Source organism: Halichondria panicea, chromosome 7 (assembly GCF_963675165.1).
Source record: "Halichondria panicea chromosome 7, odHalPani1.1, whole genome shotgun sequence".
Lineage (NCBI taxonomy): Eukaryota > Metazoa > Porifera > Demospongiae > Suberitida > Halichondriidae > Halichondria > Halichondria panicea.
In genome coordinates, this window is record NC_087383.1 from 4,333,494 (window position 1) to 4,355,029 (window position 21,536).

Below are 21,536 nucleotides of genomic sequence, written 5' to 3' on the forward strand. Positions count from 1 at the left end.
CGAGAATGGATTATTAAAACGTAAAACAGAGAACGACGACCACTTTCAGTCAAGTATTGAGCTGCTCCCTCCCACAGTCGAACACAGGGCGGATGAGATTTTGGCCAGGCTTCTCAATAGCTGGCCTTTGTTGCATGTAGCATGCATGTACGGTCCACTTTATACGTATACATTGAGGCTCTTCTGCTGTGGTACATGCATGGTCCTGGATATAACTTCTTTTAATCATAGATGATGGCTTCTTATAGCTGGTTGTTTTGGAGTGTTCCCTGACATGATATTCTATTGATGGCAAGCTCTTTGCTCCAGGCTGTCTTGCATGATGTCTTTCAGCTTGTTGGTTAGTCTCACGAATCAGCCGCCCTTCCTAGGTCTCTCACTTAGGAAGGGCGGCTAATTCATGAGACTGGCATGCAATTAACACAACGGCAATTAGAGACCCAATGGTTCATTAATTGGAGGCTACAAAGAAGAAGAAGTTTTAATTAGTGACCTTTTGACATTGGCATACCTCCTCTGATCTACCTGTATTAGCTGTCTGATCGACCAGAGATATATATAGACCGGTATAATACAGAATGAAATTTGCTGCTAAAGGAATATATTGTGCTGTGGTCCTTTCAATTGTTGGTATGCTTACTGGATGGATATTCTTGCAAACCGTAAGTCTATAATTTAATAATAAGTTAGATATATATAGCGCTATAGAGTAAGTCGCCAAACTCCGTCAGACATCAAAGTGCGTCAGGTAAAAGGGTGTGTAACGCACAAACAAAACAAGACTGATTCAAACTAATTACACACACTAACAGATGGCCATGGGCCTATTATCCAGCGAAAACTTGGATAGGCCAAGTCGCTTCCTGTCCGAGCAGTGATAACTTGAAAAAAACCACCGAATTTTTCGATTTTCGTCAGAACGTACCGATCGCCGTTTTTGCCAAACTACATAGCTAGAGCTAACTGACACAAGCTGAGTACAATCTAGATAGAGTGCAGTACAGAGTGGACGACCCTGCAAAGCGGAGCTACACTTGTTTCTTTGTGAGGGTTGTAAAGTGCTGAGTCAGCAATATTCTAGCTATAAGTGCTAATATATAGCGCTTATAACTTTAGGCGCTATATACTAGCGCTTATAGCCAGAATATTGCTGACTCAGCACTTTACAACCTCACAAAGAAACAAGTGTAGCTCCGCTTTGCAGGGTTGCCTGATTCTGGGAATTGCTCCACTCTGTACTGCACTCTATATCTAGATTGTACTCAGCTTGTGTCAGTTAGCTCTAGCTGTGTAGTTTGGCAAAAACGGCGATCGGTACGTTCTGACGAAAATTGAAAAATTCGGTGGTTTTTTTCAAGTTATCACTGCTCGGACTGGAAGCAACTTGGCCTATCCAAGTTTTCGCTGGATAATAGGCCCATGGCCATCTGTTAGTGTGTGTAATTAGTTTGAATCAGTCTTGTTTTGTTTGTGCGTTACACGCCCTTTTACCTGACGCACTTTGATGTCTGACGGAGTTCGGCGACATACTCTATATAAATTAGCAACATAATAAACTTCTCTCTACCCCAGGTACGTACTAGGTTGCGTTGTATACCGTAATTACAGTCACTAACAGCACCGTCATAATTTAAGCGCCACATCATAATTTTTGAGGCCCAAAAAGAAGCGCCTACCATACCGTCCCGTAGCTACTGTAAGACCTCGATTTAAAGCGACACTTTTTAATAATTACGAAGCCAGGGGTTAGATGGGCGTGCCTGTCCCCAGCCATAAAAGGGGGGGACAGGTTTCAGCCCTATCTAGCATTCGTTCTGCTGTTCCCGTACAAACTATGAATATAGTTAATATTAGCCGCGCCTCTAACCACAGAGCTCAGCTTGCTGCAGACAAGGGGAGGAGCTGGGAAGCCAAGGAATGTATTACGTAAGAACTATACAATCTGATTGGTGCTGAAATGTATTACGTAAGCAGTCTGCAATCTGATTGGTGCTGCATGATTTTCTGCAGCAGAACGAATGCTAGATAGGGCTGAAACCTGTCCCCCCATTTTATGGCTGGGGACGGGCATGCCTAGTCGGGCGCCGCCGCCCTCTACCGTTTCCCGGAAGGAGGTCGGGCCTATCCACAGTTTTGTTCTGTTGTTGGAATTCCAACTGTGATGGACTAATGAGAAAAAAAGTATGTACAGATCTAATGGAATGTACATATCTATATTTATAGACTAGAATGTGGATCAGTGGCGGATCCAAGGGGGGATCCCAGGGTGCCATGGATCCCCCCTTTCAAACTAAGCTATTGTGGCTTTACTACAGCTACCAGCTAGCTATTTATCAGTATTGTAGCTATTTATCAGTATTGTAGCTTGATTCAATGATTGTACCTGTTGTTCTGATGCATCAACTGCCAAGGAGTGTTCAGGTTAGCCTAGGTTAGCTAGTTGACTGTTCGTGGCAGAGCTAGCTAGCTCTACGCAAGTTTATTATGGGACTTCCCCTGGGATTTTACCTAGTCACGTGTGACCGGAAGTGGGCGTAACCCCAAAAAATTTCGCGCTGCGCGCGACTTTCACTACTCACGCTGTGCACTCGTAGTTTGGAACCCCCCTTTCATATTTCCTGGATCCGCCACTGTGGATCTCAGATAAGTCTGAGTCACATGTGTTTTTTGTCAGTTCTCTCAATTTATTGATTTTGATCATGAGAGTTCTCAACGATAGACACTTAAAATATAGGCTGTTGCTAGTCTAGCCTATCAGTCTATCACATTTGGTGGCAGCGGTTTTGGAAGCAAGAAGCTCCAGTGAAACTACGAGATCGAGACTATATGACTGAACAAAGCCAGTGGACAGCAAGCACCTTGAGATCTGGAAAGACTTACAAGCAAGCAAATAAACTAGAAGATATGACATCAGAAGATGATCATGCCGAAAGGCCAGACCCAATGGCAGAGATGCTACAATTGTTGATGGAAGACCGCATGCAGAAGACACGATGAAGAAGTTGCGGAGGAGAGAAGGCAGCGTGCCGAGGAACAAATCTGTGATAAAGAATGAAGGCTGTACGAAGACGAAAGGCGAGAAATTGAGAGTCAAAGACAGATGGAACTGTTTCAAGGACTGCTCACAGGAATACACAAACAAGGAGAATCTGCAGAACGGCGGGCAGAGAAAGATAGAGATGTATAGCTGACCAAGCTAGCAGAAACCGACGATATAGAGGCGTATACCTTACAACTTTTGAAAGGATGATGACCTCATATGAAATTCCAGCTGACCGATGGGTGTACAAGCTAGCTGACTGGACAGGCGCAGAAAGCCTATGCTGCAATGCCTACAGACGAAGCAATCGACTACGAAACAGTGAAAAAAACGATTTTGATACGATACGATATCACGAAAGAAAGTTATCGACATCGATTCCGAACCGCAACACGAAAAACGGGCGAGAGCAGTCGAGAACTGGCTACTCGACTCAATGACCTGGCGAGCAAATGGCTGCAGGAATGTAAAACCGTATACGAAATTCGAGATTTAATTGTAATGGAACAAGTGATCGATACGTTACCGTTGGAGGTACGGGTTTTTGTCAAAGAAAGACAACCCTGCACGAGCGCTGAAGCAGCAAAACTTGCTGACGACTATTGGCAAGCAAGGAAACCATCACTCGGAAGGCGAATGGAGTCTAATAGACCACAAGCTGGTCTAAAATTTTGCCATACATGTGGGAAGCAAGGACATTTGTCGAAAGACTGTAGAAACAAAACACCGGGGAAACCCGACTGGAAACCCCAAAACAGTGGAAACAGTGGAGTCAAGAAAGACCTCAAAGACATAGAATGTTTTAATTGCCATAAGAAAGGCCACTACTCCTCGAACTGTCCCGAGCGAGCAGGAGCACTGTTCTGTACAGAGAGGCGAATAGATTACCAAGGACAATCAAATACAAAGAAAACAGAAGTCCAAGCCAAACCTAGTGTCGTAAAAACTGGCTCAGTTGAAGGAAAGAAAGTGGATAATATCCTATTAGACACAGGATGCTCAAGAACTCTCATTCGAAAGGACCTAGTTCCTCAGCATAAGCTACTACACGGAGAAGTAGTTGCAATTCGTTGTGCACACGGAGATACAGTACTGTACCCCCTAGCAGAAGTCGATTTGGAGGTGGAGGGATACCTAATTTATGTGGAAGCAGCCATCTCGGATACACTCCCTATGCCCATACTCCTGGGCACAGATGTACCCGAACTCACGGCGATACTTAGAGGTGATCCAACCACGAAGAAAGTGGTGCCTCAGCAGGCATTGGCCGTGGTGACGAGAGCAAGTGCCATAAAGCAGCGAGAAGAAGAGGAAATGACTGCCCAAAAAGAAAAAGAGTCGGGCGCCCATTCAAAAACACTTGAAGTTGAGATGCAATTGCCAGTCAAGGAAACTGTAGACAGCGAGAGTGAGTCAAAAGTACATTATTTGGAAACTGTAGACAGCGAGAGTGAGTCCCAAAAAGAAGTACAAAACTTGGAAACTATTGGCAACGAGAACCTAAGTGACGTGCCCTTTCAAGATTTGGAGGATGAACTGTTTGTCCCAAGTCGAAACAGAGAGACCTTCACAAGAAAGGAGAAATGCCAACAGCGAGCAAAACATTTCGAAAAATGCAAAAATATGCAGTCGGAATTGCACCCATTGGACATTTCACTCTCTAAATTCAAAGAATTGCAGCAAAGGATGATACCTTAAAACAGTGTGTCGAGGCAGCGGAAGGCAGCCCATCAACAGCAGGGGTAGGGTTCTATCAAAATGATGGCCTACTCTTTCGCAGGTGGATACCCCCCAAACAAGGGGCGGACGGAGTGGAAGTGGAGCAACTGGTACTCTCAAGGCATTGCCGAGAAGAAGTACTGAAATTGGCCCACAGCGTACCTTTAGCAGGCCACATGGGCAAAGAGAAGACTGCAAGGAGAATTCTGCAACGATTTTACTGGCCTACCTTATATCAAGATGTAGCGATGTCTCACATGCCAAAAATCTACACAAAGCAGAACCAAACGAGCACCGCTCATCCCACTCCCAACTATTCAGGAGCCCTTCAAGAGAATAGCGATGGACATTGTTGGTCCACTCCCAAGAAGCAATTCGGGCAAACGCTATATTTTGGTTATATGTGATTACGCGACCCGATACCCTGAGGCTATACCACTCAAAAGCATCGATGCCCCACACATAGCCGAACAGCTGATGACACTGTTCTCACGAGTTGGAATACCAGAGGAATATGTTCACACTTTCGCATTTGTCAGTCTGCCAAGCTTCTCGGACGATATCGAGTGGTCCGCGAACACTTCGGCCATACAGTAGCTCGAATGGAGAAAAGCCTGTGGACGATTGTGGTACTTCACGATATGCAAATAGTAAATATGGGATTACTTTGTCCCAGTCTTTCCTTCATCCTTTGTTGCCTTTCTGAGCATTCTTTTCAAAGTTTAATTAAATCTTTCTACTACATTGTAGGCCATCAGTTTGGGGATGGTATGGTGTGGTACGAATGGGGTGTACATGGAGCATCCGATAAATCTCCGTTAGAAGTGTTGAAGTACAATTACTTCCTTGGTTTCTCCTACATCATGAAGATGCGAGATCGACTCGAACGAGCGACACAAGTGGTAAAAATGAATCTGGATATAGCAAAACAGACGTGGTATGACCAAAATTCCCGACAAAGAGAATTCCACCAAGGGTATCAAGTATTAGTACTATTGCCAACATCTAGCAACAAATTGCTCGCCCAATGGCAAGGACCGTATGAAGTGGTCAAACCAATTGGCAAGGTGGACTACCTGATCCACATGTACGATCGACGGAAAAAAAGAAGAATATTTCACGTTAACATGTTGAAACAATGGTATGTACCCACCAATACTGGCTATATAGCAGAAGAAATTCAAGCTGATTATGTGGATGAAGATATACCTACGTGGACAGACTATGATGAAGATAACAGTACCGATTGACAAGCGGGTTGACACCCCTCAGAGAGCCCAATTGCAGAGTCTACTGGACAAATACCAAGATGTATTCAAAAACCAACCAGGACGCACTTCGTTAACGGAACACAGAATAATCACTGGAGATGCTCATCCCATTCGTGGATACCACATGCTCACAGAGATGCAGTCAGAGAAGAAATTGGCGAGATGCTCGAGCAAGGTATCATAACCATCCTCAAGTGCTTATGGTTCCCCAATTGTGTTGGTGACCAAAAAAGACAAATCGCTAAGAATTTGTGTGGACTATCGGAAACTCAATTGTCAATCACAAGCAGATGCCTATCCTATGCCCAGGATAGATGATCTAATTGACGGACTTGGACGGTCACATTATATCTCAACTCTGGACCTCACTAAAGGTTACTGGCAAGTACCTGTCGCTGCTGAAGATCGACCCAAAACGGCTTTTGTCACACCGTTTGGTTTGTTTCAATTCAAGGTGATGCCATTTGGACTACAAGGTGCCCCAGCGACTTTCCAAAGATTGATGGATCGTGTGATAGCTGGTCTCAGTGATTTCACAGCAACTTATCTTGATGATGTGATAATATTCAGCGAAATGTGGGAGAAGCACCTGGAACACGTTCGAACTACTCTCCAACGACTCAGGAAAGCAGGATTAACAGTCAAAGCAAAGAAGTCACAGTTTGGAGCAAAGTACTGTACGTACCTCGGACATATAGTAGGTGGTGGAGTGGTCCAGCCAGGCTCAACAAAAGTACAAGCAGTACGAGAATTCCCAGCACCAGTTACTAAGAAGCAGGTCCGAACCTTTCTGGGAGAAACTACTATAACACTAATACTTTTTGAGCGAAAGCATAACATGGCGAGAGGCATTAGCAAGCGCACGCTTGCAACACTCGTTATTAGAGTAATTAACAGCCTCCACCCTACATTTGGGCATATTATTTGGTCTAATCCCCTGGTGTTCCCTAGTACATATGGGGGTTAGAGGAGGTCGGACATCACTTGTACTTTCACTAATTATGACCTTTTAATGACATTCCAGGCCAAATTGCTTTTCATTTTTGCTGACTCAGCAGTAGCGTATACTGTACTTCTGCTAGTCTCTATTTTAGCCGCCCTCTAAAAGTTGGGCGGCCTAATCACGAGTCTATGTTATTGAGGGCGACTGATTCATGAGACAATATTTCTGCACGGTTTCTGTTGCTGAATCTGTTGACAGCTAGTTGTGTTTGGTGTCTATGATGGTTACTGGACCTAACCCTATCACCACATAATACCCATACTAGCTAGATCCGCCTAGATCCAGTCATGTTATACTGCTGAGTCAGCAAAACGAAAAGCAATTTGGCTTGGAATGTCATTAAAAGGTCATAATTAGTGAAAGTTCAAGTGATGTCCAACCTCCTCTGTATGGGGGTTATGTGGGTCCCCTATAGGGGTGGGGAATTATTTTGACTAGTGCATAAGCGCCACCATAATTATAGGCGCCAGCTGGGCTGAAGGCCATTTTTGGGGTGTTCTAAAATTATTGCACCACTCAGAAGTGGAATAAATATTTTCTGGCGCTATAATTGCATCAATTATGGTATCTATACAGTCTCGCACCAGCCCCGAATAAAAATAGGGGCTTGTACAAGACAATTTTGAGAATCCAGTTAAAATGTCTATATAATTATATTCTAGATGGAGTTTTCAGTTCATTTTCGAGGAAAGACGTACAATCATGATCTTGTCTGTACGCACATTTTTGAGGCTAATCCGGTTGAAATGAAGAAGGCGATTATTACTGTTAACCAGAGTGAGCTAAATTGGAAAATTGCTTCCAGTGAGTTCTATCACCATGCCAATAGCTGCGATTGGATCAGAAAAGAGTTTAACAGGGATTATTTTGTGTCAGAACAAGAGCAGAAGTTTCCCCTAGCATTTGCGTTGAATACTTATAATTCGGCGTACCAGATTTTTCGGTTCCTCAAAATCATTTACAGACCTCACAATGTGTACTGCATCCATTACGACCAAAAGTCAGAAAAGTCTTTCAAGAAACTGATGATCTATATTTCTGTATGCTTGCCTAATGTGATTGTTCCCAGCAAGATTGAAAACGTTGTATGGGGGTGGCACACAATAGTAGATGCTCAGATGAACTGTATGGAAAATCTGTATGAGTTGCGACACAAGTTTCCTTGGAGGTACGTGATTACTCTGTGTGGAAAGGAAGTTCCATTGAGAACAAATAAAGAAATCGTAGACACTCTTCGTAAGTTAAATGGCACCTCAGCAGTTGAGCTGGTGGGTGCTTTAAAGCATGAAATCCAGAGCTATTGGTCCTTTAAGCATGTTTTGATAGATGGAGAAGTGATACAATCAGACCAAAAACTTGGACCAGTACCTTTTAATCTCAACGTAACTAAGAGTATGGCCTACTTTGGACTGTCACGAACATTTGTCAATTTTTTACTACATAATGAAACGGCTATCAAGTTTCGGAGATTCATGGATGATACTAAAATCCCTGATGAACACTTCATTGCAACGCTTTTTAAAGAAGGTATTGTAGTAACAAGCCATATGTATATGTGTAAAATAGGGTATTGTATTTCCCTGCGAAAGATTTGGAGTACGAATATCATTATCGCTATGTTTTAGCATCATACACAGTGATATTTACTAAAAAGCAGTGATATTTACTAAAAAGCTTAGTAAAAAACAGTGATGTTTAGTAAAAAGCAGTGATATTTAGTAAAAAGCAGTTAAAAAGCAGTGATGTTTACTAAAAACCAGTGATATTTACTAAAAAGCTTAGTAAAAAGCAGTGATATTTAGTAAAAAGCAGTGATGTTTAGTCCTTCGACCTACTTGTATATTATCGACCATAACTAAATATCACTGCTTTTTACTAAGCTTTTTAGTAAATATCACTGCTTTTTAGTAAACATCACTGCTTTTTACTAAGTATCACTGCTTTAGTAAGTATCACTGCTAAATATCACTGCTTTTTACTAAACCACATCACTGCTTTTTAGTAAATATCACTGCTTTTTACTAAATATCACTGCTTTTTACTAAATATCACTGCTTTTTACTAAACATCACTGCTTTTTACTAAATATCACTGAATATCACTGCTTTTTATAACACCGATGTTTAGTAAATATCCATGGCTCGAGGAATAGTGCCTTCTCCGTGGACATGTTCCTTAAAAAAAGGATTTTGATACAAACGGCACTCCATACTGCACATGCATTCGTTCTGTATTGTTTTCGTTCGTTGCAAGCGTTGGATCATGGATTTTTGAGACTATTAGATAACCTTGCAATTATAACACCCTTTTTTTTTTTAGCAAAATTTGCCTATAAATATAACCATAAGTTGGCCTGACCACAAAAGTTGATTTGCTACGTCCCTAACTCATGTGTTGGATCATGGATGCAGGGCCTAGGAGCTATAATTATATAGGGCTAGCTAGCTACACGTGGCTTTTATTTGAGACACGTGAATGCACATGTTTTATTTTTATTTCGGCTTCTTTGCTATTATCTCATATCCTGGCCCATTCCAGCTTACTTCGCTGTGATCCTAGTTCATAGTCAGTTGCCTAGCTACAAATCATGATCTGAAACGAGAAATGTTAATTTGACCAAGCATCTCTTGCATGGACTCAATTAAGTGTTTTATCTGAGTATATAAACTGTTATTTACAGTCTATATAATTATGCCTCAAGGCGTAGCCGCACGAGGAATACGGTAAAGCTGACTGCATGTGTGTGTGTGTGTGTGCCTGCATGTTCCAACTGTAAACTGCTCAACGGTGGATTAGCAAACTAAAGCTTCTTTCTCGAGTTATGGCTAGTTTGACTCACATTGAAGGCTGTTGCAGTCTCTTCAGAATCTTTCATAGCATCATCTGTTCACATAAACTTTCTATTCTGAATCAACATAATTATGAGTTAGCCTAGCTTGCACTAAAGCGCTAGCTTTTTGTTAGCTACAAGACTCAGAAAATATCTGTTAAAACAGCTATAGCTAGCAGCAGAGCCTCCAAGTATACGGATTTCTGTCTTCTAATACGGTTATACGGAATTAACTGCAAAAATACGGATATACATGTAGATCTAGAAGACTAGAAGTGACCTTTTATCAGCTTACAGAATAAGTTAACTGGCCTTATAGTTGACAGTGAAGAATCTAGTAGCATCCCTACAGCTGTAGTAGCGCTACGCCTTATGCTGGTAGTGAGTCTGATATTGAAAGACAGCTATAAACTTATCTGTAAAACAAAGTTTCGCTTGCCACGCCCATTTATTGAAGTACAAAGCCACTAAATTGCATTTCATCGAATTTCCATGTTTTGTTATACTGAAAATCATCATTAAATTGAGCTGATTAATACTGAAAAGAAAAGTTTCTACTTGGAGGCTCTGTAGCAGTAGCCATTTGTGAAATTGATCTCTTCGGACACACCCTTTAATTATTCCTGTGGATGTAATGCGCATGCGCTCATCCCCACAGAGAAAATAATATCCTGGCAGAATCATGAGGGCCTGGTATTAGCCACAAAACACTACCATATATACAATAAACAATATGCATGTACTCAAGTAGATATTATATACACTGAACTCCAGATCCTGGAAGAATCAATTTTCTTCTTTCTTGAGGTCCTGGTAAGCCACATACTACAATAGAACAACAATAGATGCATGTAAATAAGTATTTTCTTCTCAGTGAGTTTATATAGATAAGCTAACTTTAATGTAATAGAAACTACACTATAACACTAATACTTTTTGAGTGAAAGCATAACATGGCGAGAGGCACTAGCAAGAGCCCGCTTGCAGCACTCGTTATTATAGTTTTAGTGTATAATAATTATGCTGAATACATAGCACATCTATATGGATACAGGTGTACCTGGTGGAAAAGATGAAAGATACTCGAACTTCACTCCTACAATTTCATCATATCTGTGGATATATTCAGAGGAAACAAAAGAACAGTGCAATGGAATTAATGTAAATAACATTTGCATTGTTTCAAGTGTTGACCTTCATCGATTGGACTACAAATACGATCCCCAAAAAAATCACCAGACATTCTTCCACAACAAGTTCTTTATTGAGAAAGACCAAGTTGTGATGGACTGCGCTGAGACAGAGCTTATTAGGAGAAACAGAGAAGAGTGTTTAAAGGACGCAGAATCACTACACCTTTCAAGCCCATACTATTCAGCTTGTGACAGTGCATGGCAGCGAAGTTGATTGTTACTGATTATAATTATTATACAGTGATTTTATCACGTGCATGTTTGGACCATAATTTTATTATGCCTCAGTGTGCGCATGCGCAAGCGAGGTATATATACAGTAGTATGCATGTTTATGCATGTGTGTGTGTGTGTAAATATAATTATAGAGTGCTACATGCAGCTGCTCAAGGACCAATGAATTGCTAATAAGAGTTTGTTATAGTGGGTAATCCGACTTCATATAATTGTTGAATGGTTTAGGTTTCCTGACAATCCTGTATGGGTGTTAATAATTATGTTCACAGTGTATAATCGTGATTACCGTATAGCGCTAAATTTTCGAGGCACTTATATTTCGTGGATTGGCCTCTAAAAGCCATTTTGTTACACAATGTTCGCGGAATGACTGCTAACCGGAAGCCACGCCTTAAATCTTTGCACGTTATAGCAGGTAATTTAACAATTTTCGTGGACTTATTTTCGTGTAGAATTCTAACCCACGAAATCCGCGAAAATTAAGCCCCTCGAAAATTTCGTGCTATATGGTATATTTAATCGGTTTTTAGGTATACTTTTGGTTAGAGTAATAACCTCTGTAGCTTAGCAATAGCAGTGCATATAGACATGGAAAGATTTGAACAAACTACCATGCCGTTTATAGCCAGTAATTTTCGGGGGACAAAACATTCGTGGTTGCTGCTTGCACTGCAGGTATATATATAAAGGTATATAGGCAAGGTCGCTTCATTCGTGGTTTAAGTTCCAACCACGAATATTTTGTCCCCCAAAAATGACCAGCTATATACAGTATTGCATTATGTGTGTGCGTTTAGCATTTTCTTGTCATGCACTTTCACTAATTCCATCTTTTGAGAATTTCCTGTAGAATATGCGTCCGCTTCCTGAATAAGTATTAGTTATTGCCCAGCCAGAGTGCAACATGCCATATATTGCACTGGAGCAATATAATGCCCGAGGGCATTATATCATGCATCCAGTGCAATATATGGCATGTTGCATGAGGGCGCCTGCAATAACTAACTTGTTGCCCAATGACGTTAAACTCGTCTGACTGGTCATATAAATCGTAATAAAAGACATGTGTTTTGAAGGAATTTAGTGTGTTCATTAGTTTTACTGAATTCCATAGTAAATTTTTTAGGTTTTCTTCCCACTAGTAGTTGTAAAGGTAGTAGCCTATAAAAGGGACCAACTGAGTATTGGGTGGGATAGTGGGGCATAAGTCCCAAATGGATATCTCTTAAAGAAATCTACTGCATTTACACACAGTGTAAGTGCATATAATCCAGTGCATTATGCCATATAATGCAGTGCAATATAATTATGGTAGCCATGGCAGTGATGCAACATGCCATATACTGAGCACTGGATTGCTTTGATCTGCCCACTCACTGGGCAACAAGTGCGCTTCCTGAAAATTAGGACATGGAAAGAATAGATATTGTTATTTTCTAGTAATATTTTCACTAAAAATGTAATTCCATATTTTGAGAACTAGCTCATTTGTCAGAATAATTATGTGTGCGCAATGCTATCACCAGTGGACCTGGTTATAGCCAAGGCCAGCTTGCAGCAGAACTAACAAACTAACTATATATACCACATGTACACACTATTTTACATACACAGTTCTTTGTTTTATTTATATATAAATCCTACCATCTACTAAATTTTAACTTGCTTCCTCGTTAGTCTCGAATACCAGCCGGTTCTCATTGTAAGCGTGGGCGGGAGAGAACCGTCTGGTGACTCTGCATGGGCATACTTTTCCGTCATCGGACGGAATGTGGGTACCAGTAGAGTATATTCATTGGAGCCTTACCCACAAGAATGGTAAGATAGCTTCGATAATGCAACCAAAAAATGATGCTGTTTTTTTTACAGAGGGGGTTTTAAAAAAAATGGTGCTGTTTTAAAATGATGCTGTTTTTTTTACAAAGGGTTTAAAAAAATGGTGCTGTTTTTTTACAGAGGTGTGTTTTAAAAAATGATGCTGTTTTTTTACAGAGAGGGTTTTAAAAAATGATACTGTTTTTTTACAGAGGTGTGTTTTAAAAAATGATGCTGTTTTTTTTACAGAGGGTTTTAAAAAAAATAGTGCGGTTTTTTTGACAGGGTTTTAAAAAAAATAGTGCGGTTTTTTTTACAGAGGTGTGTTTTAAAAAATGATGCTGTTTCTTTTTACATTTTTACAGAGAGGGTTTTAAAAAAATGGTGCTGTTCTTTTCACAGAAGTGTGTTTTAAAAAATGATGCTGTTTTTTTACAGAGGTGTGTTTTAAAAAATGATGCTGTTTTTTTTACAGAGGGTTTTAAAAAATGGTGCTGTTTTTTTACAGAGGTTTTTAAAAAATGGTGCTGTTTTTTACAGAGGTTTTTAAAAAAATTGTGACACTGTACATGCACTGAGTGAGATCTTCTTTCTTGCCTCCACTTTTATGGTGGAGGCAAAAAAGAAGGATATTCTCCCCATGGCTTTGCTAAGAGAGCTAGAAATGGAAGACAAAGACACCCTCGACCTCAGGATTGCTCCCACTACCTGTACCCTCGCGAAAATAAGCCCATCTTGAATAAACGCCCATCCCCTCTTTTGCTTCGAAGTTCTTGCACAAGGGTATTTTCACTCGATTTTATAGCTCTGTAGGAGTATGACATACCATCCTTTGGGAAGTTTCTGCTACATCTGACATCGACACAAGTGACAAGCAACAAGCAACGAATAGAGTCAAGAGTCCACTTCTTCATGTTCATTCTCTTGTCATGCTTTAATCATACTCATGCATTAGTTTATAACAACATGTTGTTGTCAATGAAATGTTCATACTATGTATTAAAAATTAATGATCATAATTATATTATGCAAAGTGTAACCTCGATTTAAGACCGCGGGTGGGCGTATATTCGAATGAAAACTAGCCGTTCGCGATTAACGCCCCAGTCGAATGGCCAAGGCAGAAATTAATTTCTCAGACCGGAAGTACTTCCTGTTGTTCATTTGGATATGCGGTTTCAAGCTCAATTTTTGTACAAACTTTAGCTTAGTGTAACATTTTATTCCTTGAAGGTACTAAATATATAATTTTATATTCTTTATTCTTATTGCATCCTCTTTATAACAATATCTATATCACAAGTTCAACACAGAGCCTTGCTTAGTAGCAAAAGCTTTTGTGAAACCACCAAAATCTTGTGGTTTTGACTTACCTGTACATTAACTGATGCAAAATCAGTTCCCCACCCCACACCAACTCCAAACTTGGTATATCGCTTGTTTACAGGTTAATACCATTGTATTTCAAAATTTAAGCTGTTCTACTGTATAATCATTCCGGTAGATGGGCATGATTTACACACTAACCACATGAATTGAAATGTTGTCCAGCTTTGTAACAACTCACATAGATCTACATCATGTACAAACAACAAAACCTAATACAATGGGGAAGTTAAAATACACAGGGGAATCAAAATGAGTTCTGTTAAGAGACGTTTTCACTCAAAAAAGAGCATGTGACATCCACTGTCCACAATCCAGACGAATCAAATGCTCTGTGCAGAAAAGACCCTCTGTAAAAGGGCTATCTATCCCCTGAGTAGCTAGTGTTCTCCAGTCTTCAGTCCCCCCCCCCCATTCTTCATATGCCTCCGAGTACTCCCACCTCAAATCCTGGTACTGGCCGCTGAGTGTCTTGAAAGACACAGCCAGATTTTACTGTTAAAGTTACAATTTTTCCCTGCATGAAAATAATGTAAAACATGACTGTGAGTTGCTCTGTAAACTACAGCAAAAACGTCCTGTGTTTAGAGCGCCAGAATTATGACCTAAACACTGCATTGATTACTGTACGCCCACTCACCCAGATGATTGTGTGGTACCTTGTACTGTTTGCATGCCTATAAGCCTGATTTTCTCATTATATAAAGCACATTAACAACTTAGCTATAGACCTGACAGACCTAATTTAAAACTGGGACACAAACTGTTTTTTATTCCATCTTGCTACACACTGTACAGCTTGAGAAACCATGAAATGTTCAAGCTGCATAAAACCCACAGAAATGGTGAGAACACCTAGATAATCATACACAACATAGAATAGACCTACCTGTACAAGATAACTAACTGCAAAGTTGTGATCTGGTGGGGAACTGATAATGCAGAAGCAGAAGTAAAGACACCCAAAAGACACTTGATCCACATACTGGCTTGTTGCCAAGCTCAAGCATGATTAAAATCCACAAACTTGATATCCACCTGTAGCTGAGATGATGCCCTTCCAGTTTGTAGTGCTATTTCCTACCATATGACTAACGTGTGCTTCTAAACTGGCCTCAAACTCAAGCCCTCGTTTTTGTTTACTCTCTAACATGACGTAATTGGAAATGCATATTAAATTAACTCCAATCATAGATAGTGTAGAAAGAGAGATTGGAAACGGATCGCAATCGTCGGCCAGTCCAGGCTGCGTAGGAAGTTAATTCACTGCACCGGAAGCTAATAATAGTTTCTTCACATCACCTTGGGATACTTGGGGTATATGGGATGGCAGCACAGATTACAGAGCAGACAGACAGCATATGAGACTTGAGAAGAGCTAGAGCTAAAGAGCAGTGATGAGCTAAAGAGCAGTGATGAGCATTGAAGGTATAAGTCCAAAATACCAGTCTACATTTGTATAGCTTGCTTGTCCAATTTAATATTGTCCCTTTTAATTAATATTAATTAATACAGAGAAACACTCTACTGAGATCGAGAGAAGCCACTAAGCCTCTGTTTGTGAAGACGAAGGATTCAAGATATTTAGCAGTGCCAGCATCATGTAATTGCACTGACTTTAGCAACAAAGTTGTAGCTATGAATGTATGATTTACGAGGGAAATACAATTTAATAGCTTGATCACTTTAGCGTATTGTGTATTTACACTCTTATACTCTTAGTATTATAGTTGATTCGATTCATAATTATAATTATGGTTGTTTGATCACACGTAAAAAATAATTATGTGCATCAAATAGAAATGTAGTTAAACACTTCGAGAGGGTTCTAGCCAATTCGCTCACTCAGAAAGGCACTTGCGCCAAGGAGGATGAACAGGTCCCCTACCATGTCAATGAATGATTTGACTGCAAAGGGACGAGGGGAGTTTTAGGTTTACAATACACATTGTATATATACGTACCTGACTGTAAACTTCAGTCCTTGTGGCATCACTACAGCATCTTAAGCTCCTTACGGCTAGAAACAGATTTTTCCCCCTATCCCAGTCGTCCAGGTATTCATTCTCCAACCCTATAGTATATATATCACCCATGGGTAAGTAAACAAGACGGTAGTAACATAATAACGTATGACCAGTATGTACATGTACGTACGTCAATTTGTAAATATACATGTAGACTAAACATCACAGCTACTGCCAAAATAAGGCTTTGTTCAGTCAAATAAGGGTGCCCATTCCACAATATACAGTACTCACTACAATATAAAAGCATTTAGAAATACCCAAGACAAATTATAAGCCAAAGAGAGGTACGGAAAAGTGAACATAAATTCCGGTAAATTTTGACATTTTATCACATGTTGTGAACTTTCCTTAGTACTTAGCAGTACCAATTCAACACCATTCCATTCCTCACCTAATTCTCTATTCAACAAAGTCAAAATGGTAAATATTGCTTGTATAACAACGAAGATATAGGTACAGAAAGTCATTCCCAGTTGAATATGCAACTAATTTCACTAATATAGGCCTGGAAATCCAGGCCCCAATTAATAATTAGCACTAGTTGGGCGTGGCCCCACCCTGGACGCGAACGTAGGGTTGGGCACCACTGCAATGTCAGGTTTGTGTCTGCTGCAAAAAATTTGCAGCCCAATCAGATTACAGAGTTCAAGTGTGAAGGCGTGGCTCATTAATGAACCAGTCAGTAACTAGTAATTCTCTTTAGTCAAATCAAAATGCAACAATAGGAGACAAGCCAGCTTGATCCAGGAACACGCCAGGTCAGTTAGAGCTAGTGGTATGCAAAAATGACTCCTCAGTAGCATTCTAACTGAGCTTTGCGGTTACCGCCCACTTGGAATTAATCGTATTCATGCTTAGCCACACCCTAAAGATAAGTGCCGGTGGAACAAACCTGACATTGCAGTGGTGCCCAACCCTACGTTCGCGTCCAGGGTGGGGCCACGCCCAACTAAATTAGCACCTACATGGTAAGAGAGGCTCTAATAAATACTGCTACTGGTCTTAGTGCTATTGAAAGTGTTACCTTTGTCCAAGAATAGGAGAAAACCTTGTCTTTGGTATCTCTGAACGTGCGTAATTTAGCTGCGTTAATCGAAGCCTGGACTGCCCGCTGGCCTTTGCGTTTATTACACACACTTGATAAGCCCACGTGATCCCGTTTCCAATCCCTTTCTACACTATCTATGCTCCAATTAAAGAGTTTGTTCATCTCCAACTTCGAGGCACTTTGGGTTTGGGAAGCAGACGTAGAGCTAGAGCTAGTCGACGACGTAGGCATAGACGGCACCTCCAAGGCACTTGAGCTTGACCTACCCTCCCGCTTGCTCTTGCACTCGAGTCTGTCAAAGCCTTTAGCAGCAGCTTTGTGCTTTCAACTATACCTGCCTGAGATCGAGGGTGTCTTTGTCTTCCATCTCTAGCTCTCTTTGCAAAGCCATGTGGAGAATTAGATGGGCGTGCCCGTCCCCGGCCATAAAAATGGGGGGACGGGTTTCAGCCCTATCTAGCATTTGTTCTGCTGTTCCCGTACTAACTATGAATATAGTTAATATTAGCCGCGCCTCTAACCACAGAGCTCAGCTTGCTGCAGAGAAGGGGAGGGGCTGGGAAGCCAAGGAATGCATTACGTAAGAACTATACAATCTGATTGGTGCTGAAATATATTACGTAAGCAGTCTGCAATCTGATTGGTGCTGCATGATTTTCTGCAGCAGAACGAATGCTAGATAGGGCTGAAACCCGTCCCCCCATTTTTATGGCTGGGGACGGGCACGCCCATCTAGTGGAGAATGTCCTTTTTCGCCTCCACCGACACCATGCATGTGCTTAAAGTGGAGGCAAGAAAGAAGATCTCACTCAGTGCATGTACAGTGTTAGCCTCGACCCCCGGCCGATCCGTCTCCAATTGAACGCTATTAAAAAAAAATCGGCCTGGGACCGAGGCTAGTACAGTGTCTGCCCATTGCCATGCCTGCATGCAGTTGCTCTGGTTCTGCATTGCTCTCTGAAATACAACTACAAAATAAATCTACATGCACCTCTCTGCAAAAAGAAACATAAAACCCTCTGTAAAAAAAAACAGCACCATTTTTTTTAAAACTCTCCGTAAAAAAAACAGCATTCTTTACTGCTTCTAGCAAAGAAGAGACTGGTCTAGCTCCTGTAAGTTAGTACAGATGAAAAGTATACTATTGTAGTACATGCTCCTCAAAAATCAGACCTTAACTAGCATAAACTCAAAAAACTAGAGTACTAAAGTGCAAACCCTCGGCTGGTGACATAATTATAAAGAAACCAGAAGAGTGATATATTGCAGTGCATATAGTGATGTTGTTATCATGTATGACTTGCACAGCAACTCAGGAGCAATAAACTAAACCAGACTGGAGGAAACATTTGAGAACAGGTAGTGGTGCTATAGGTAATGCACTGTGGATTAGGATCACAGCAAAGAAGCCTGGAGTCTCAGAGAAGTATGGCTCCAGGTTCTGCATGGAGTAGGATCCCAGTCAGCTAAAGCAGCAGGAGCTATAATTCAAGCTTTCTACTTTAGTGACCCTGTTCCATTGTTCATAGTATATACAGCTTTCTACTTTAGTGACCCTGTTCCATTGTTCCTGGTACAGATCACTTCAGTTATAAGTAACGGTGCCAAGTTCTGTTCAAGCTACGTACATGTACATTTTGCTCGCTTTTATTAGACAACGAAGCTTTAACACCGAAAGCTGCCACTATTAGAAGTACTAACTTGTTGTGTGGAGGCTACCCACCACACATGCTGTAAACGCAGTGCTAGAGCATCCAGGTAAGCAGAGGCAGTCACAAGCTTCTTAGCTTTTGCTCGTTTTTATTTGACAACGAAGGTTTAACATCAAATTCTGCCACTATTAAAACTAATAACTTGTTGTGTGAAGGCTATCCATGCTGTAAACGCAGTACTGTGGCATCCAGGTGAGTAGATTCACCTGTCACAAACAAACCAGACGACTACTACAGTGCAACTAGAGCACTAAAGTGCAAACCCTCGGCTAGCTGGTGACATGATTATAATGCAGTGCATACGGTGATGTTGTTATCACGTATGACTTGCACAGCAACTAAGGAGCAATAAAACTAAACCAGACTGGAGGGATGCTGAAAATTTGAGAACAGGTAGTGGTACTATAGATATATGCACTGTGGATTAGGATCACAGCAAAGAAGCTTGGAGTCTCAGAGAAGTATGGCTCCAGGTCCTGCATGGAATAGGATCCCAGTCAGCTAAGCAGCAGGAGCTATAATTCAAGCTTTCTACTTTAGTGACCCTGTTCCATTGTTCCTGGTATATACAGCTTTCTACTTTAGTGACCCTGTTCCATCCTTCTTGGTACAGGATCACTTCAGTTATAAGTAACGCATGTGCAAGTTCTGTTCAAGCTACATTTTGCTCGCTTTTATTAGACAAACAAGCTTTAACACCGAAAGCTGCCACTATCCAAAGTACTAACTTGTTGTGTGGAGGCTACTCATGCTGTAAACGCAGTGCTAGAACATCCAGGTAAGCAGACCTAGTCACAAGCTTGTTCAAGCTTCTTAGCTTTTGCTCGACAAAGAAGCTTTAACATCAAAATCTGCCACTACTTAAAGCAAGATATTGTTGTGTGAAGGCTATCCATGCTGTAAACGCAGTGCTGTGGTACCCAGGTGAGTAGATATACCTGTGACAAACAAACAGACAAACAAACAAACAAACCAACAGACTACTATACCCGTGGCCGCCCACGCGCCTCGGGTAACAACCAAAGAGAGTAGATTTTTAACCCGAGGCGCGTGGGCGGCCACGGGTTATAGTAGTCGTTTGGTTTGTTTGTTTGTTACCCGAGGCGCGCGTGGGCGGCCACGGGTATAGTAGTATGTTGGTCTGTTTGTTTGTTTGTTACCCGAGGCCGTGCCGCGGCCAGCGGGTATAGTAGTCTGTTGGTTTGTTTGTTTGTTTGTTTGTTTGTGATGGGGTTTTCTACTCACCTGGATGCCATAGCGCTGCGTTTGCAGCATAGATAGCCTTCACACAACAATATCTTGATTTAAATAGTGGCAGATTTTGATGTTAAAGTTTCTTTGTCGAATAAAAGCGAGCAAAAGCTAAACTTGCCCGTTGGCAGCTGCTAACTACACGCGGCCTTTATTCGAGATACCCTATGTTACATTGTGATTTTTCCACATGGGTTACTTACAGCTGACGTGATCCTGTACCAGAAACAATGGAACAGGGTCACTAAAGTAGAAAGCTAGAATTACTACCTCTGCTGACTAGTAACATGAATAAGGGCCAAGAAAGTAGAATTGTGACTGGTTGTTGACTGACTCTGGATCCTATACTCTAGCCTGGAAGGAGCCATACTTCTCTTAGTCTAAGACTCCAGGCTTCTTTGCTGTGATCCCAGTCCACAGTGCATGTCTCATGTGACATACTCAATGTTTCAGCATCCCTACAGTCTGGTTTAGTTTTATTGCTCTTGAGTTGCTGTGCTAGTCATACATGCTACATGCACTGCATTATCACTCTTCTGGTTTCTTTATTATCATGTCACCAGCCGAGGGTTTGCACTTTAGTGCTCTAGTTTGTTTGTTTGTCACAGGTATATCTACTCACCTGGATGCCACAGCGCTGCGTTTACAGCATAGATAGCCTTCACACAACAATATCTTGATTTAAATAGTGGCAGATTTTGATGTTAAAGCTTCATTGTCGAGCAAAAGCTAAGAAGCTTGAACTTGCACGTTGGCAGCTAGCTAGCTACACGTGGCCTTGATTACGTAGTTGCAGCTGAAGTGATCCTTACCAAATATAATTATAGTAGAAAGCTAAAATTGTGACTGGTTGTTGGCTGACTCTGGATCCTATACTCCAGCCTGGCAGGAGCCATACCTCTTTAAGTCTAAGCTCCAGGCTTCTTTGCTGTCATCCCTGTCCACAGTGCATGTCTAATGTGACATGTACCACTCAATGTTTCAGCATGCCTCCAAGTCTG

General features: G+C 41.2%; 2 protein-coding genes and 1 long non-coding RNA gene across 4 annotated transcripts; 2 read left to right on the forward strand and 1 right to left on the reverse strand.

The window, feature by feature from the left end:
- The first annotated feature begins 472 nt into the window (after positions 1–472).
- LOC135338021 (beta-1,3-galactosyl-O-glycosyl-glycoprotein beta-1,6-N-acetylglucosaminyltransferase 4-like) lies at positions 473–11,333 on the forward strand. Of its 2 annotated transcripts, XM_064534030.1 has the most exons (4): positions 473–662; positions 1,873–1,926; positions 7,696–8,560; positions 10,918–11,333. In XM_064534030.1, the coding sequence occupies exons 1-4, from the start codon at positions 579–581 to the stop codon at positions 11,268–11,270; spliced, it is 1,356 nt and encodes a 451-aa protein (XP_064390100.1). In that variant the 5' UTR covers positions 473–578; the 3' UTR covers positions 11,271–11,333. The 2 variants fall into 2 exon arrangements, with proteins under 2 accessions (XP_064390100.1, XP_064390101.1); XM_064534031.1 differs by lacking the exon at positions 1,873–1,926 and having other exon boundaries at positions 478–662.
- On the forward strand, positions 1,934–5,671 carry LOC135338020 (uncharacterized). The gene has a single exon (XM_064534029.1). It carries the CDS (start codon positions 3,329–3,331, stop codon positions 4,736–4,738), a length of 1,410 nt encoding a protein of 469 aa, XP_064390099.1. The 5' UTR covers positions 1,934–3,328; the 3' UTR covers positions 4,739–5,671.
- A 4,895-nt stretch (positions 11,334–16,228) lies between the features above and the next one.
- Positions 16,229–17,951, reverse strand: LOC135338024 (uncharacterized). The gene is made up of 3 exons (XR_010395398.1): positions 17,549–17,951; positions 16,459–16,568; positions 16,229–16,402 (listed from the first exon to the last, which is right to left on the reverse strand). It is a non-coding gene; the product is annotated as an uncharacterized LOC135338024 (long non-coding RNA).
- Positions 17,952–21,536: the final 3,585 nt, after the last annotated feature.